Genomic DNA, 19,506 nt, shown 5'->3' with positions numbered 1-19,506 from the left:
CATTCAATGTAGATTGTAGGGGTGAGAGTATTTTCGTCCAATAATTGGGCAAATCAGCCAACATCCGACCGTTTGGTCAGATATCGTGTGAGTGTATATAATAACACAATGATTTAAAGTCGTCCCAAAGTGCCGATCATAGTTTCATTTGGTTGGTAATACTGTTTAATATTTTCCAACCAATCAAATTCCGATCCTGCAGTGTGTATGAATTCACACGACTGGTGCGGACTGTGCCCCCTCTCTCCCCGGCCAAAGAGACTACTGTTAATGGTGCGGACTGCGCCCCCCCTCTCTCCCCGGCCAAAGAGATTGCTGTTAATGGTGCGGACTGCGCCCCCCCTCTCTCCCCGGCCAAAGAGACTGCTGTTAATGGTGCGGACTGCGCCCCCCTCTCTCCCCGGACAAAGAGACTGCTGTTAATGGTGCGGACTGCGCCCCCCTCTCCCCGGCTAAAGAGACTGCTGTTAATGGTGAGGACTGTGCCCCCTCTCTCCCGGCCAAAGAGACTGCTGTTAATGGTGAGGACTGCACCCCCCTCTCTCCCCGGCTAAAGAGACTGCTGTTAATGGTGCGGACTGCGCCCCCCTCTCTCCCCGGCTAAAGAGACTGCTGTTAATGGTGAGGACTGCGCCCCCCTCTCTCCCGGCCAAAGAGACTACTGTTAATGGTGAGAACTGCACCCCCCTCTCTCCCCGGCTAAAGAGACTGCTGTTAATGGTGCGGACTGCGCCCCCCTCTCCCCGGCTAAAGAGACTGCTGTTAATGGTGAGGACTGCGCCCCCCTCTCCCCGGCCAAAGAGACTACTGTTAATGGTGAGGACTGCGCCCCCCTCTCCCCGGCCAAAGAGACTGCTGTTAATGGTGAGGACTGCGCCCCCTCTCTCCCGGTCAAAGAGGCTGAGAGTGTCCAGTCTGTCCCGCAGCAATGAGCAGTGAAAGTGACAGGTTCATCCGATAGTTATGACAGATGATGAGCACAGATCTGCAGCCTTTTTTATAATGAATATAAACTCGTCCTCCAGTGACCACGTGGTAACTTTCAGCCTTTGTCGCTGCTATAATTCCGGTTGTTATGAGCCGTGTAACAATAGCGAGTTAGTGTTAACAAAAGCTGATATTCCATATGTCAATAACTCCTCATAGAACACCCGCTGACTAGAGTCAAGAGGCTTGTCTCCCGTTCAAGGGGTATTTAAACAGAACGCAGCCTGAAGCCGGCCGAGTAGAAGGCGCAGAGGACGGAATGTTAAGAATTGCTGCAGCTTGTGAGAATTCTCAGAACAATAGGGAGAATAGACAGAGAGAGCACAGAATAAAACAGGTGAGATCAGAGCATTCAGGAAATTCACAGACAAGTACAAGTGAGCGCTGTATTGGACAGCGTGATGATGCCCTGGTAGGCAGAGCCATTATATAGCAGGTATTGAGTATTCACTGTGTGTATACAGTGTATCCCTCCCATCTATAATCTTATTTCACTCATCTTTCACCAATTAACATTATGTGCCTACAAATATTAGCTTCATAAATCAAGCAGAGATCTCCCATAGATAGAATTATACCTTAACACCCAACTCCCGATGGGATAAATTGATCACTAAGTAAGATGGTTTCTTCCGAGGGTTCTAGTTTCCTTCCTCAGTGTCAAAAAAATACTGGTAGGTTAATTGGCTTTTGAAAAACAGGACCCGAGTCTGCGTGTGGGTGTATACTGTAAGGAAATTAGATTGTAAGCTCCAATAGGACAAGGATTGACGTGAATTATTATATATTCTCTGTACAGCGCTGTGTAATATAATTGGCAATATATAAATAAATAATACGTTACTCTATAGCTTCCATTTAACGCTCAGGCATCAGACACAAATTGCTGTACACTGTCATTTAAGAGATGAACAATATAAAAAGCAGCTTATAACAAACCCACAAGACGTTAGATATCGATTTACCTCATATTGTGCAATTTTGTCTCCCGATGGGCAGATGCGGGAAACTTGCTTACTCTCCCAGGAGTTCGGGAGACCTACCCGGAATTCGGGAGCCTCTGAACATTCTGGAAGAGTTGGCATGCATCATGTTATAGTTTATACACTTATTTAAAATACTGCTGATATGCTATTACAGATAAGAGTCTCTTTCTTTGATTAACACTATTGTTTTATCTTACTACTGAGATTAAGAGTACGGTGAGGCCCTTTTAAAAGGTTAGAGGACCCTACCACGCAACCCCAAAAATGTATCAGTTTGTCCATCACTGCTTTACAATGTAAAAGAAGAACTAGGATATTCTGAATGCTATAAGTCTACTAAGTTAATACTTTTTCCTTAAAATGCGTCTGTCAATACAGCGGAAGAGGACATTTCGTGGGCTGACCCAAGATTCAGAAGAATTTTGTTTAAGGGGGAAAAATACGAACTACTTGTACCCTCACAAAAACCAGGAATACCACCAAATAGCGCCACCAAAATTACTTTTTAATTACTTTGCATTATTAAAACATTGTTTAATCCGTCATATATAATTTTGCTCCGGATGGGCAGCACGGTGGCTCAGTGGTTAGCACTTCTGCCTCACAGCACTGGAGTCATGAGTTCAATTCCCAACCATGGCCTTATCTGTGAGGCGTTTGTATGTTCTCCCCGTGTTTGCATAGGTTTCCTCCAGGTGCTCTGGTTTCCTCCCACATTCCAAAAACATACTAGTAGGTTAATTGGCTGCTATCAAAATTGACCCTAATCTGTGTGTGTGTGTGTGTGTGTGTATATTAGGGAATTTAGACTGTAAGCTCCAATGGGGCAGGGACTGATGTGAGTGAGTTCTCTGTACAGCGCTGCGGAATCAGTGGCGCTATATAAATAAATGGTGATGATGATGATGATGATGATGGTGTGAAAACTGCAATGACGGAGATAGCTGACCGGGGAATCAGGGGCCTTCAGTGTAAAGGGTCCACAGATCGATGCCGCACACATTCAAGATTAAAAGACACAAAAACATTTACTGACAATTAATGCAGACAAAAGGAACAATGTTCAAAGTGCACAGAAAGATCTTTTCATCTCTCACTTAACCCTGTCACCCCCATAGAGCTGTGCCATTTTGCCCTGTCGCTCTGTTTGCCGCCCTGCTGCCGTTTGTGGCAAAATTAATGAAGCCTGGCACAGCGTGCACAAATTGGTCTTTACAAATGATCAAACGCTGCCTTGCAAGTTTTGTAGATCAAAGCCAGCGTCCCACCTGTTGGCTGCTATACAAATTACACTCCAACAACATTAACACTAGAAAAGGAATTTCACAGCCACAATAATCCTTTGTTGTACAGCGCGTGACCACAGGGGAAAGCGGAGAACAACAATTGGATCTAATTACCGTGTCTGTCATTCCCAGCCGGGGAGAAAAATCACTTCCTTTCAGGCTTTTTTATACTGTACAATCCTTTTTCTTGTCACCTGTGGACTCTAAGTGTGAATCAAACTTGCCAAAGTCCTGACAAATATCACATTAAAGGACTTACGTCCCAAAAATGCAGAGTTATCATATACGAGATGGATCCGAATATTGTAACGCACATACAGCATGCAGAGAAGTATGCTGCCAACACCGAGAGAGCAAGAAGACTGGAGGACTCAAGCCGACTTAAAGAGAATTTGCATGACCAGCCTACCGGGAAGAGAATCTGCATAGCCCGTCTACTGGGAAGAGAATCTGCATAGCCCGTCTACTGGGAAGAGAATCTGCATAGCTCACCTACCTGGAAGAGAATCTGCATAGCCCACCTACCAGGAAGAGAATCTGCATAGCCCACCTACCTGGAAGAGAATCTGCATAGCCCACCTACCAGGAAGAGAATCTGCATAGCCCACCTACCTGGAAGAGAATCTGCATAGCCCACCTACCTGGAAGAGAATCTGCATAGCCCACCTACCGGGAAGAGAATCTGCATAGCCCACCTACCTGGAAGAGAATCTGCATAGCCCACCTACCGGGAAGAGAATCTGCATAGCTCACCTACCTGGAAGAGAATCTGCATAGCCCACCTACCAGGAAGAGAATCTGCATAGCCCACCTACCTGGAAGAGAATCTGCATAGCCCACCTAGCGGGAGGAGAATCTGCATAGCCCACCTACCAGGAAGAGAATCTGCATAGCCCACCTACCTGGAAGAGAATCTGCATAGCCCACCTACCGGGAAGAGAATCTGCATAGCCCACCTACCAGGAAGAGAATCTGCATAGCCCACCTACCTGGAAGAGAATCTGCATAGCCCACCTACCGGGAAGAGAATCTGCATAGCCAACCTACCGGGAAGAGAATCTGCATAGCCCACCTACCGGGAAGAGAATCTGCATAGCCCACCTACCGGGAAGAGAATCTGCATAGCTCACCTACCGGGAAGAGAATCTGCATAGCCCACCTACCTGGAAGAGAATCTGCATAGCCCACCTACCTGGAAGAGAATCTGCATAGCCCACCTACCTGGAAGAGAATCTGCATAGCCCACCTACCTGGAAGAGAATCTGCATAGCCCACCTACCGGGAAGAGAATCTGCATAGCCCACCTACCAGGAAGAGAATCTGCATAGCCCACCTACCTGGAAGAGAATCTGCATAGCTCACCTACCGGGAAGAGAATCTGCATAGCCCACCTACCAGTAAGAGAATCTGCATAGCCCACCTACCGGGAAGAGAATCTGCATAGCCCACCTACCGGGAAGAGAATCTGCATAGCCCACCTACCGGGAAGAGAATCTGCATAGCCCACCTACCTGGAAGAGAATCTGCATAGCTCACCTACCGGGAAGAGAATCTGCATAGCCCGTCTAATGGGAAGAGAATCTGCATAGCTCACCTACCAGGAAGAGAATCTGCATAGCCCGTCTACTGGGAAGAGAATCTGCATAGCCCGTCTAATGGGAAGAGAATCTGCATAGCTCACCTACCGGGAAGAGAATCTGCATAGCCCGTCTACTGGGAAGAGAATCTGCATAGCCCACCTACCGGGAAGAGAATCTGCATAGCTCACCTACCGGGAAGAGAATCTGCATAGCCCACTTACCAGGAAGAGAATCTGCATAGCTCACCTACCAGGAAGAGAATCTGCATAGCCCACCTACCTGGAAGAGAATCTGCATAGCTCACCTACCGGGAAGAGAATCTGCATAGCCCGTCTAATGGGAAGAGAATCTGCATAGCTCACCTACCAGGAAGAGAATCTGCATAGCCCACCTACCTGGAAGAGAATCTGCATAGCCCGCCTACCTGGAAGAGAATCTGCATAGCTCACCTACCGGGAAGAGAATCTGCATAGCCCACCTACCTGGAAGAGAATCTGCATAGCTCACCTACCGGGAAGAGAATCTGCATAGCCCACTTACCTGGAAGAGAATCTGCATAGCCCACCTACCAGGAAGAGAATCTGCATAGCCCACCTACCTGGAAGAGAATCTGCATAGCCCACCTACCAGGAAGAGAATCTGCATAGCCCACCTACCTGGAAGAGAATCTGCATAGCCCACCTACCGGGAAGAGAATCTGCATAGCCCACCTACCGGGAAGAGAATCTGCATAGCCCACCTACCGGGAAGAGAATCTGCATAGCCCACCTACCGGGAAGAGAATCTGCATAGCTCACCTACCGGGAAGAGAATCTGCATAGCCCACCTACCTGGAAGAGAATCTGCATAGCCCACCTACCTGGAAGAGAATCTGCATAGCCCACCTACCTGGAAGAGAATCTGCATAGCCCACCTACCTGGAAGAGAATCTGCATAGCCCACCTACCGGGAAGAGAATCTGCATAGCCCACCTACCAGGAAGAGAATCTGCATAGCCCACCTACCTGGAAGAGAATCTGCATAGCTCACCTACCGGGAAGAGAATCTGCATAGCCCACCTACCAGTAAGAGAATCTGCATAGCCCACCTACCGGGAAGAGAATCTGCATAGCCCACCTACCGGGAAGAGAATCTGCATAGCCCACCTACCGGGAAGAGAATCTGCATAGCCCACCTACCTGGAAGAGAATCTGCATAGCTCACCTACCGGGAAGAGAATCTGCATAGCCCGTCTAATGGGAAGAGAATCTGCATAGCTCACCTACCAGGAAGAGAATCTGCATAGCCCGTCTACTGGGAAGAGAATCTGCATAGCCCGTCTAATGGGAAGAGAATCTGCATAGCTCACCTACCGGGAAGAGAATCTGCATAGCCCGTCTACTGGGAAGAGAATCTGCATAGCCCACCTACCGGGAAGAGAATCTGCATAGCTCACCTACCGGGAAGAGAATCTGCATAGCCCACTTACCAGGAAGAGAATCTGCATAGCTCACCTACCAGGAAGAGAATCTGCATAGCCCACCTACCTGGAAGAGAATCTGCATAGCTCACCTACCGGGAAGAGAATCTGCATAGCCCGTCTAATGGGAAGAGAATCTGCATAGCTCACCTACCAGGAAGAGAATCTGCATAGCCCACCTACCTGGAAGAGAATCTGCATAGCCCGTCTACTGGGAAGAGAATCTGCATAGCCCACCTACCGGGAAGAGAATCTGCATAGCTCACCTACCGGGAAGAGAATCTGCATAGCCCACTTACCAGGAAGAGAATCTGCATAGCTCACCTACCAGGAAGAGAATCTGCATAGCTCACCTACCAGGAAGAGAATCTGCATAGCCCACATACCTGGAAGAGAATCTGCATAGCTCACCTACCGGGAAGAGAATCTGCATAGCCCGTCTAATGGGAAGAGAATCTGCATAGCTCACCTACCAGGAAGAGAATCTGCATAGCCCACCTACCTGGAAGAGAATCTGCATAGCCCGCCTACCGGGAAGAGAATCTGCATAGCCCGTCTACTGGGAAGAGAATCTGCATAGCCCACCTACCGGGAAGAGAATATGCATAGCCCGTCTAATGGGAAGAGAATCTGCATAGCTCACCTGCCGGGAAGAGAATCTGCATAGCCCGTCTACTGGGAAGAGAATCTGCATAGCCCACCTACCGGGAAGAGAATCTGCATAGCCCGTCTAATGGGAAGAGAATCTGCATAGCTCACCTACAGGGAAGAGAATCTGCATAGCCCGTCTACTGGGAAGAGAATCTGCATAGCCCACCTACCGGGAAGAGAATCTGCATAGCCCACCTACCTGGAAGAGAATCTGCATAGCTCACCTACCGGGAAGAGAATCTGCATATCTCACCTACCGGGAAGAGAATCTGCATAGTTCACCTACCGGGAAAAGTATCTGCATAGCCCACCTACCAGGAAGAGAATCTGCATAGCCCACCTACCTGAAAGAGAATCTGCATAGCTCACCTACCGGAAAGAGAATCTGCATAGCTCACCTTCCGGGAAGAGAATCTGCATAGCCCACCTACCGGGAAGAGAATCTGCATAGCTCACCTACCGGGAAAAGTATCTGCATAGCCCACCTACCTGAAAGAGAATCTGCATAGCCCACCTACCTGAAAGAGAATCTGCATAGCTCACCTACCGGGAAGAGAATCTGCATAGCTCACCTACCGGGAAGAGAATCTGCATAGCTCACCTACCGGGAAGAGAATCTGCATAGCTCACCTACTGGGAAGAGAATCTGCATAGCCCGCCTACTGGGAAGAGAATTTGCATAGCCCGCCTACTGGGAAGAGAATTTGCATAGCCCGCCTACCAGGAATCTGCATAGCTAGCCTACCAGGAAACTACATAGCCTGCCTACTGGGAAGAGAATTTGTATAACCGCCTACTGGGAAGAGAATCTGCATAGCTCGCCTACTGGGAAGAGAATCTGCATAGCCCACCTACCTGGAAGAGAATCTGCATAGCCCACCTACCTGGAAGAGAATCTGCATAGCCCGCCTACCGGGAAGAGAATCTGTATAGCCCGCCTACTGGGAAGAGAATCTGCATAGCCCACCTACCTGAAAGAGAATCTGCATAGCCCACCTACCTGGAAGAGAATCTGCATAGCCCACCTACCTGGAAGAGAATCTGCATAGCCCGCCTACCTGGAAGAGAATCTGCATAGCCCACCTACCTGGAAGAGAATCTGCATAGCCCACCTACCTGGAAGAGAATCTGCATAGCCCACCTACCTGGAAGAGAATCTGCATAGCCCACCTACCTGGAAGAGAATCTGCATAGCCCACCTACCTGGAAGAGAATCTGCATAGCCCACCTACCTGGAAGAGAATCTGCATTGCCCACCTACCTGGAAGAGAATCTGCATAGCCCACCTACCTGGAAGAGAATCTGCATAGCCCACCTACCTGGAAGAGAATCTGCATAGCTCACCTACCTGGAAGAGAATCTGCATAGCCCACCTACCTGGAAGAGAATCTGCATAGCCCACCTACCTGGAAGAGAATCTGCATAGCCCACCTACCTGGAAGAGAATCTGCATTGCCCACCTACCTGGAAGAGAATCTGCATAGCCCACCTACCTGGAAGAGAATCTGCATAGCCCGCCTACCGGGAAGAGAATCTGCATAGCCCACCTACCTTGAGGAGAATCTGCATAGCCCACCTACCTGGAAGAGAATCTGCATAGCCCACCTACCTGGAAGAGAATCTGCATAGCCCACCTACCTGGAAGAGAATCTGCATAGCCCACCTACCGGGAAGAGAATCTGCATAGCTCGCCTACCTGGAAGAGAATCTGCATTGCCCACCTACCGGGAAGAGAATGTGTAAAGCCCGCCTACTGGGAAGAGAATGTGTAAAGCTAAACCTTCCAAGAAGCGACCTCTCTCCAACTGCGACTTCCATATGATTCCAGGGAAAAAAACCTAAGCCTCCTCCTCCAAGGAAGATGTCTGCCAAGGCTTTTCATGAGTCAGGCTCTTCAATCCCAACTGCCCCTTCAATTTCGGACCAAGGTAAGCCCAGACAGGACACCCTCCAGAGGACTCCAGCTTTGGACAAGACAGACTGTAGTCCTGAAGATGAAAGAAGTGGATGGCATGACAGAACAAAATGTCCTTGAACAAGGAGTCCTCCAAAGCTGAACCCCTCAGCATGCAGGGGAGGGGAGACAGGTGATGGTTTCAAGGTGGAACCCTCACACACCAGGCAGTGACACTACAACCTTCCTGAAGCAGTTCTGTGCGGTCATCAAGGATCCCTCCAAAATCCAGGACAGCAACAGCTTTTGGACAGGGGAGTGGTCCCCGAATGTCAGGCTGAGGAAAGAGGACAATTCATGTGATGGTCTTCAGCATCTCCCACAAAGGTCTCCTGAGTGGCTCCAATAATCCTGCACTATGCCGACCAGCAGTGGAACTGTGGAGGTGCCGACAACATGTGGAAGAACGGCAAGGTGTCCCATTGGATAAAAAGAAAGGAGGCGTGGCAACAGAAGAAATCAGTCTCATCTCGTTGGATAACACAAAATGAGCTGCGCTCACAGATAAATATCTGTCATATCTAACTGTATGACAAGAAAAGAGCCATAATCACAGAATAAAATCAGTTATCTCTAAAACATGGTGGAAGAAATTTTGGACAGAAAAGGTCACATCCCAGATCCACCCAAACAATGCCCTTTTTCCAAAAGGCGATGTATCTTTTGGGCACCAAATTGGTGCAGTCCACAGAAAATTAGGTCTATTGAAACATAAGGAATTAAAATCAATGACCCCCCCATGTCCCCTGAAGATTGGTAACACCATAAAATCCATCCTATGCTTTCTCTTCGGTCCCAAATAAAGTCAAACAGCTTTGATAAGATCCAAACATAGGAGGAAAAGCTGTGGTATCACCCAGTCCTCATTACACCAAATCCAAGGTTTGTCTCCCCACAAAGAACAAAAAGCTGAAAACTGCAATTTAACAGTACAGGGAGCAGAAGAAAAAAAAATGAAAACACAAGTAAAGACTATAGATTTCTCTTTTTCTTTTGCAAGATTCAGCAAATACACAGTTCTCTGCAGACAGAAAATAAGATTTGACAACTTCACAATAGATCAGACAAACTCGGAATAAAAACCTCGCCAACGTTTAATGCTGCATTCAATTTATAACAGAGGTGCTGAGGAGCAAAAAGAGAAGCACAATTTTCCTGGCGTTTTATCATCCGAAAGTCAGATTTATACAATAGGCACATTAAGCTTCTTTAACAAGCTGAGATTATAATGGCTTCTCTAATGATATATGAATGCGGGCAAAGAAAGTGAAAAAAAATAAAATAAATAAAATGCATTACTGCGTAGTGAAATGCAGGTCCTATCTAGGAATGTGTCATAAATAAGAGATCATGTATATACATTACAAATAATTCACTATAAAGTTGGTAAAGCGAGCTCAGCACATGGATCTTATCGGTGCTGACTGCAATGAACCAGCAAAACATAAGTAGAAAGATGAAGGTTCTTATGCATGATGGTAAATAGAGATACCTGCATACACTGAGTAGATGGACTGAGATAGTGTAACGTGTTTCACATTCATACCCTGGTGATCCTGTACGTATTGTAGGCAAAAAATAGAACTGCCTATAAAACAGTTTGTCTATTTCCAGAGATTCAAAGGCAATTCTGTACTCAATGTATTGTGTATAAAGAAAATTGTACACTATTTTCTAAATGTATCCTGTACGTATTGTGACAAAGGGAGGCATTTATCTGACAATATGCAAAGAAAACATACAAGCAGAGTAAGACATTGGCACAGTTATGCACCTAGATTCAGGTTAAACCAAGTAAAGACTTATGTGTAGTTTAAAGTTAGTTAACTTACATGATTTAAAAGCTGCTTCCTCTCAGCAAACAGACAGGGTGTGTCTGTTAGTTGAAACAGAGCCAATGATGGGTGTTTTCTCTTAAAGAGAAGGTGGGTGTGTCACCTGTCCATCAAACTAAGGCTGGGGGAGGAGTATCATGTATAAAAGCTTGTTTGTGCCATTTGTTCACTGAGACCAACGCTGGAAAAGCTGGCTGGTCCTGAGAGAGAGCTGGTCTATGTATAGCTAGCGCTTAGGGTCTCCATGATTGCTGTGCAAGTATACGGTGTCAAAACATTTACCATCCTGACAATAAAGCACCATAAAAAGGAAGAAGTTGTTCGCGTGTGCTTCTGCAGTAGCGGGCTCTTGCCACAGTATGTATTTTGTCAGCTAACCAATATACTGAGGACAATGATGCCTATCAATTCACTAGCAACTGGTGACATGATTGGGTGTGGCGGCCATTTGTGGACTGGACAATTAACGAGAAACAATGTTTTATTCTGCAAGAATTTCAGAAATTATATTTTTAAAAAACAAACAAAATAAAACATTCCAGGGATGTGTCTTTTACAGAGTCACTATCCCTAAAACGCAACAGTCAATAAACTATATATATATATATATATATTTTATATTTACATACAGGAAGTCTGATGTGCATAGACAAAAATAAGCCACCCGTGGTTAAACCTTGCATGCATTAACTGTGACAACCTTCTGAAACCTTTACATGTAAAGAAGGAAAAAAAATTAAACACCATAGACGTGCTGTAAAGCATAAGTACTAATTAAGTATGAGCTTACCACACTCTAGAACAAGTTACACTAATTAAAGCGATTATCCGATTGGTTGCTATTGGTTACCAAGCAGGCATGCCACGTGGGCATGTAGTATTGAGAAAAGGTGGTCCAAAAGTCTTCAAAACAGTGTCCAAAATATAATACACACTTTTGTGTAGATGACGGTGTGTAAAAAAACAAAACAATTAACCAGCAGCAAATTAGAGTTTGGATCACCGCTCAATGATACAGTTGTCAGCACCAATTTTCTACCCCACCAAGATGATGGCAGTGTCAACTCTCATTACCTCTGCTTTCTATAGAGGACACTAAGCAGGTAATTCCAGCAAACAAAGGTGAAAATAGATTAAAAATGGTAAATACCTAAAAAAATAAAGAAAATTAGCATTTGAGTGACAACATCATGCACATAGTTAGACCTTACCTAATGCAAAACTGGAAGCTATTGCTGAAAAGCAGACTGGGTACACATCTATGCAATTATCACGTAGGTCACACGATTTATGACTATGTGGTCAGATAGTGCAAACGTGTGTACGCTCCAACATTCATATTTTATGGTTCCAAAGCACATCGCATCTGTTGATTTGGTTTTACGAGCTTCCTAAAAGTCTCGATCAGCAATGCAACGATTATCTGGCAAATGTGGCAGTGTGTACGCAGTCATGACCAGCAGTGTAGACAGATATCTGTAGTGTGTACAGTCATTGTCTTTTCAGTAGATGGTTATGAGGGATGTAGATCACAAATCTGAAGGTAAATCGTGCAGGTGTGTACACATGAATCGTCATGATCATTGTTAGTAAAATCGTTACAGAAATCGCATCCGACGTAAAATGCAATAGTGTGTACCCAAATTAACATTTTCCACTCTGTGGTAATTGTATGACATTCGCTGGTGTTGTGACGTATAAGGCGTTTGATATATACATACATGAAATGTAAATAAAGAACTGCTCCGTATGCCAAACACACAGGTGTATTTATTAGTCATATAAAACCACCCCTTATAAAAGAAAAATCGTATACAAGTATTAACGAATCCTGTAAATACAAACACCTCTTTCTCCCGCAGATTTCACGAGGTGGATCGCCCATAAAATGTATTTAATCAATCAGGTTGTGGTTGAATTTACTACATGTTGTTTATTTCCTTATCCCAGAACTGAACAACAGATGAAAGGATTTGGATAGAATATAAGAAACCAGTCTATGAAGCCACATAAGAAGCAGACAGCTTTGTCACTTTACATTATTACTTTCCCGTAGTTTCTCATTTGATTGTACTTTTGTTAGGACTCATGCAAAACTTCCCAAATTTTTGAGCAGGAAGTGCTAAGTGGAGCGGAGGAGCGGAGGTAGACAGCCAGACCACCATGAAAGGTGAGAAAGCGGAAGGTGCCCCTTGAACTTTGTTGGTCCCTTCAAAATCTTGCTATGGGGCCCACAAGTTTCTTGTTACTTCCCGGCCAACACAAGAAGGAAGAAACCACAAATGTTACAGATTGCACAGGACCTAAGGACTTACCATCGTTTAGATCTTGCAGGAGGTTTTCCTGACTGGAGAAGTCCAGCTTCACTTTGATGTACACGGTGAAAGTCGCCGTTTTTCCCGGTTTCAGGGGCAGCTGGGAGAGAGCCTTGTCCAGGTCCCAGGACAGGAAGTCACCATACAGTTTCTCTGCACAAACCAGAAGAAAGACAGATGAGCTGTACGACCCTCATCACACACAGATTACATTACATGTGCATACAACGCGAGCATACCCAGGTATGGATAGTCCACCTCTAGGCATTCGCAGTGCAATTTAACGCAAAATACAGCACGGATCGGCATTTACATTCCTTAATGCATCAGGCCCAAAAGCACTAATTTTGCAAATATAAATCCTATCCGCTCTCTATTCTATTTTTAATGGCTATTTTATATATTCATCATTGTTACAAAATTTCCACAACTTGTCATTACACTTCCTATTGGCAGTGACAAACCAGTACAATGTGTCTTTGTATCACATGGTGCTCAAACGTATAATGTTTCAGATGAGGAGACAGCACAAAGCCGTTTAGTAACACACCTGGTAGAGACCAAAGCAAGAAATCTGTACAAAAATCCATCATTTCGACAGATTTACTGCACCCTCCTCCTCCCCAATGGGTGCAACAGCAGAATAACACAAGATAATAACATAATAGAACTATCTGACTGATACTATAATATCTTTTCTTATAAATATCTATCGTTCCAGCTCTCTGCAAAGGACTCACTGCTCTGCTGGAAAAGTCGTATTTAAATCTGTCATTTATAGCGCAATATCAACACTCCTGCAGGGATAATGACATGTCTCTGAAGAAGCCATTCTCAATGGTATACTTTTATTATTAGATAAATATCCTAGCTAGCACTGTGATACTACTTTATGATTAGACATTTTAAGGCATTACTCTACTCATTATAGCACACAGAATGGAAGGTCAAACCTACATATATCTGGCTGAGTTTGAAAGAGAACCTGGAATAGATTAGAACTAGAGTGTATCACTCCAGTTGTCATAAAACAAACCCAGTCTATGAAGAAAACGTGGCTTCGGTGTGGTCAGTTAGTTAGATTGAAGCAAGAACTACTTAATAGTTTGATCCTTTGAAGTTTCCCTCCAGTCACTGACTGTACTAGTGGGAAGGAGGAAATATGAACAGTCACATCATTTTAGTGTTGTGTAGAACAAACTAAACAGAAAATCCTTAACAATGGACCAAAATGGACATTTGGCTAAAGGTAAGTGACTCCTGTAAATTATAATGATTAACAAAGTATATTTTGAGCTTTTGGGTTTAGCTCCTTTTAAGCATCAAGGTATAGGGTAAGTAGAGGAAAGCAGAATAAAATGAGGACAAAGGAGTAATGTGGGAGATATTACTGGCAACCACCTATATCAGTGCTGGCTAACCTGTGGCACTCCAGGTGTTGTGAAACTACAAGTCCCAGCATACTCTGCCAATATATAGCAGCTTATTGCTGGAAGGGTATGCTGGGACTTGTAGTTTCACAACACCTGGAGTGTCACAGCCAACACTGACCTATATGTAAGTATAAAGAATCTAGCTAGAAGTAAACAACTGATTTACCCCTATACGAGCTCCATGTCCTGCAGTAATATTTATTACTACGATTCTAGGCTGGGTACACATTACAAGTTTTTCACCCGATTATCGTGCCAACCACACAATAAACGACCATTAGGTCTAATATTGCATTAGTGTGTACGATCCAATGATCACATTTTATCGTTTCTAAGCGCATTGTATCGTTTCATTTGATTTTATAACCAGACTAAAAATCTCTATAAACAATGGAACAATGTCGGGCAAATTCTGCAGTGTGTACACACTCAGGACCAGCAGTGTAGGCAGATTAAGGATCTTTTCAGCCGATGGTTATGACAGATGAAGAGCACAGATGTGAGGGTATACCTTGTACATCGTGTATAGTGTGTACACATGAATCGGCTGCTGATCGGGACTTTCAGTTGTTGGTAATATCAACGATATTGCATCGGGAGGAATTTTCTGTAGCGTGCACCCAGCCTAAATATTTTCCTCTCTCAGTCCTGTCACACTGCTGGATTTTATCTCAATGGGGACAAGAAGTTTCCACTGATTCAGCAATGCAGTTAGTTTGAACCACTTCAAAGGGGCGACAGCATAAGAAATAAATATGGCACTGTGTATGCTACCATAAGATTATGAAGATCTGATATAATAAGGGGAGGACTACAAAACCAGGAATAACAGGTAAGATAAAGTAATTGTTTCGCTCCATGTTTTCACCCCCTTTTCAAAATTGGTTTTCCTCAAAATGGACCTGTCAGGTACACAAAGTGGAAGCAGTAATTCTGTGCTCCCCATCAATATTCAGCCTAGTGTTGCAAGGAAACAGTGATATCACTGAAGAGGTAATATTCAGCCAATCAGTTCACTAATAACTAGTGACATCACTGAGGCAAGAACCATTTTTTTTCCACCTACAAAATAGTTGCCTGCACTGTAATTAGGTGACGATTTCACTTTAATTTAAATAGTAATAACCACCCTGTACACAGATTTCTGCATTTTTTTGTATATACATTCACCATACTTGAAATAAAAGACTCCACGCAACTCTGGGAGATCACACCAAATATCGCTTCTCGGCCTTTTGGCTAAGATCAAGTGTAGTTCCTGTCCTAGAAGGGGTGTCCGAAAGCCCTGGAAGGGATGGGGCTCCTTGGTCTGATGCCAGAAGGCCGGTGGTGACTTAGCGGCTCGAGGTGTCTGTGCCCCACTATCACGTGTAGAGAGTAAGACACGGAGCACAATACACTGAGAGCGACCCCTGCACCACTATTTACTTTCTTGTTCCCGGCCTTTTGGCTGGGCCAGAACAATTTTTACACCCTCCAGCCATCAGGCTGGGGCTTATGGGCACTTTTTTATTTTTTATTTATTGACTTATAGCACTTATGCACAGCATAGCACTTTTTTGCACTGATTTTATTTTGTGTGATTTCCGTTTGCACTCTTTTGGGATTGGGTTTGACCCTAAGGGGAACCCCTCTCCCTCAGTTATCTGAGACTCTCTCCTTATGGGGAGAGTTGAAGAGCCAGTCCCCCGGGGAAAGCTTTGGCCGACCTTTGGGGTAAAGGGGACTGCCCGAGCCTTGCGGCGGAGGCAGTCCCAAAGACCCTTGCCCTCTAAGGGGCCTTATGGCTCCGAGGGTCGGGGATGTAAAGGGGCACCCCCTAACTTCGGCGAAGGGGTGTCCGAAGAATCTTTGTCCTCCAAAGAGGCCTTTTGGCTTCGGGGGATAGGGAGCAACGGGGCCCTTTCCTTTTTGGGAATGGTCTAAAAGGCCCAAGCCCCCAGCACTGTTTTTTCACAGCACTAGGTGATTTGGAGCACGCACCTCAAGCTTCAATAAAGAAAAACTCTGGGAGATCACACAGCTTACACTCTACTTACAGTCTCTTTATTCTTCCGTAGTAATACATGTAAGCTGTGAGACACAAAGTGCAGAGGAAACAACAGACAAACTCAATGACGTTTGCTCTATCAGATGAAATGAGAGGTGGAAAAGGCATCAGTGATGGAAACAGGTAGTGGTGTTCTATGATCCATATTAAGTGTGCCCACTTGTCAGGAGTATAATATTATACCACCAGATACCGCATTGTGTTATTCTCTGAACTGAAATTCCCATTAACTTTACATATTGCATGTTCAGCTAAAACCCTGAATCTCATTTGTAATGTTATATCTATCAAACAGCTCTGTTCAACTCTATTAGGGAATATTTTCTTTTAACATTATAGACAGACATATACAGAGAGCTATCTGTATTCTACAAAATAGGGACAAGAAAGTGAGTGCTGCAAAGACCACTTGTCTGAAGAGCTTGCATATAGTGGTGCTGAACACACCCATTTCACAATTGAGCACCGAGCTGCAATGTAAGAGACAGCAAAGACAATTGTTCAAATCGAACCTGTAATTGAATTAAAAACCCCACTGAAAGTGCAGGGATAATACCATCCTACCCACACTCAGAGGTGCGATTAAGTCAAATATAAGGAATGGATTCTTTACGTGCATCAGACTGACAGTCAGGATTACAGATTTGCTCTGCAGAAATGCTGTGTATGGATTGAAGGATTCATACACCAGTGCTGGGGGCAGTCATGTGACATCAATTTAACAATCATGCTGTGATTTGCTGTTTCAGCTTTTTGTCCTGTATCACATCCCAATAGAATAGTGCCCTAAAGATGTAGGATATGGATTCATTTACCCACAACAATTCTTTTTAACAGAACAGAAAGTGAGGGTGAGACTAAACAAAGTCTTCATTCTCATGTTTCATCATGAGAAAAATATGGGGGTCTAGTGGTCCATTACAATTTTTCAAGTCCATCGCAGCAAGATCTGACTGCAGGTATAACACTTTGCTGTCTTACATTTACTATCATTATTATTAGTGAAAATAGCAAAGATATGGAATGACATTATTAGGAGCTAATTTAAATTGATATTGACTATGAAATTCCACATAGTTATAATTCTCAAATGAATGATTTCAGACAGAGCTTATTTTGTCTTTTTTTTCTTTATTTAAAGTTTGTTTTTGTATCTACAGAGGTTCAGTGAGACCAGCTTTATTCCTTTACACATTTGTGCTTATTACTCCAATAGAAAACCTCGTTTAATATACTAACACTTGTCGAGCAAATCCGCTAAGCATTGGGAGTACCAAAGTTTATTCAGCAAGAAAATGCATTATTCTTAGGAATGCTAATATTTAGATAACATGTGTAATACCAACTGACACGCTATACAATGAGCAAAATCCATATCAAATCCAATTTTCCACTCCGTCAATGTAATTGGGCCTATTAAAGGGGATTCCACCTTTAGGAGACTTTAGTTCATTGGTTTACATTTACCCTCCTTCTACTTTTACTATATTGTCTTTTTATTTCAGGTTTCTCTCTGTGCTTTTCAGACCCTTATTTATATCATCGGGCAGAGCTGTTTTCTTTCGTTGCCCTGAGAAACGCTCTGTTCTCTGGATACAATTGTGTCTGACGCAGATACCACAGAAAAGGTAACTCAGGACAACGGGTATAATCACCTCTACCTAGATTATATGTAGGGATGTGCACCGGCCACTTTTGGTGTCTCGTGTTTTGTGTTTTGGATTCGGATTTGCTTGAGGTTTTGGGTTCGGATTTGTTTCGCAAAACACCTGACGAAAGGTTTTGGTTCGGATTTAAGGTTTCGGATTCGGATTTATTTTAAAAAAAACATAAAAAGGGCTAAAAACCAGTTCTGTGGGGGGTTTTTTCACTCCTATGCTATTATTAACCTCAATAACATTCAATAACAATCATTTCCACTAATTTCCAGTCTATTCTGAACACCTCACAATATTGTTTTTAGGCCAAAAGGTTGCACCGAGGTAGCTTGAGCACATAATGCCAAAAAAAGAGGTACAAGATGGAATTGTTCTGGGCCCTCCCTCCCACCCCTCGCGAGATTCGACGCGAGACTTGGACGACACAGCCTCATTTTCAATTTTTTGCCCGCCGGAAATATCCGAACAGTGCTCGGATCCTGTTCGGATCCGCACTGTTCGGGTGGGCTCGGATTAGCGGAATCCGAGCCCGCTCATCTCTAATTATATAAATACATGGCTAAAAGCCAGAAAGAAGAAAATATATATAATAAAGGTTGCCGAAAGGCATGTAAAAGTCAACAAAATAAAATGAGCTGAGGATGGGCCCCCTTCTGGATACAGATGGACAGATGAACGGTTTCTCCTCTGCGAAAAAAACCCACCTAACATGCAAAGACAACTTGTCAAATGAAAACCAATTGATTTGTTGGATGTAACCAGGATTCTGAACAGGTCATTACTTCAGAGACACTTTTGCCTGTACAATGGCTGGTAATATATAATTATCTGCATTAACCAGCCTATAATAAACTCCAAGCGTATAGAGACTCAGAGAGACGCCGCTGTCTAACACCCCAATCAGCAATAAACACCGCCATGCACTTGGGAGGTTGATATTCAGTCCGTGCAGCAGAATTGTGTACAGCTAATAACAGCGTTATCTGCGCCCAGCAGGATGTCACCTAGTCCGGGGTACGTGTTTGCAGCTGGGGAGATTTGGCACTGAGGAGTCAGAGTGTTTGACAAGGTTCTATTGTTATCTACACACTACACCGCACTCTCCCTGCCCGTAACCAGCTGAGCATGAGAGCGTCTCACCTGGAAACAGACACACACACAAGGACTCTCACTATCTACTTTCGATCATTTCGCATAAAACACAGGGGAAGAAAACATATATTTATTTTCCCAATAAAAGGATGTATAGTGATGTTTGTTGGCCACATAGAGACTAATTTAAAAACATTGGGCAAAAGCAAAGATCCGCTGT

The 19,506-nt window shown here is 44.3% G+C and overlaps 1 protein-coding gene across 3 annotated transcripts in view; it reads right to left on the bottom strand.

Annotated features, from left to right (window-relative positions):
- Positions 1–19,506, bottom strand: part of TRAPPC9 (trafficking protein particle complex subunit 9) — a 456,795-nt gene that overhangs the window by 327,528 nt on the left and 109,761 nt on the right. For all 3 annotated transcript variants that reach the window (XM_075211675.1, XM_075211674.1, XM_075211676.1), the window contains exon 16: positions 13,054–13,206. In XM_075211675.1, the coding sequence (XP_075067776.1) occupies positions 13,054–13,206 (153 nt within the window). The remainder of the gene's footprint in view (positions 1–13,053; positions 13,207–19,506) is intronic.

The sequence above is a fragment of the Mixophyes fleayi genome, chromosome 5 (genome assembly GCF_038048845.1).
Source record: "Mixophyes fleayi isolate aMixFle1 chromosome 5, aMixFle1.hap1, whole genome shotgun sequence".
Classification (NCBI taxonomy): domain Eukaryota; kingdom Metazoa; phylum Chordata; class Amphibia; order Anura; family Limnodynastidae; genus Mixophyes; species Mixophyes fleayi.
The sequence above is the reverse complement of the archived record's forward strand: the minus strand, read 5'-3'. Positions and strand labels throughout refer to the sequence as shown.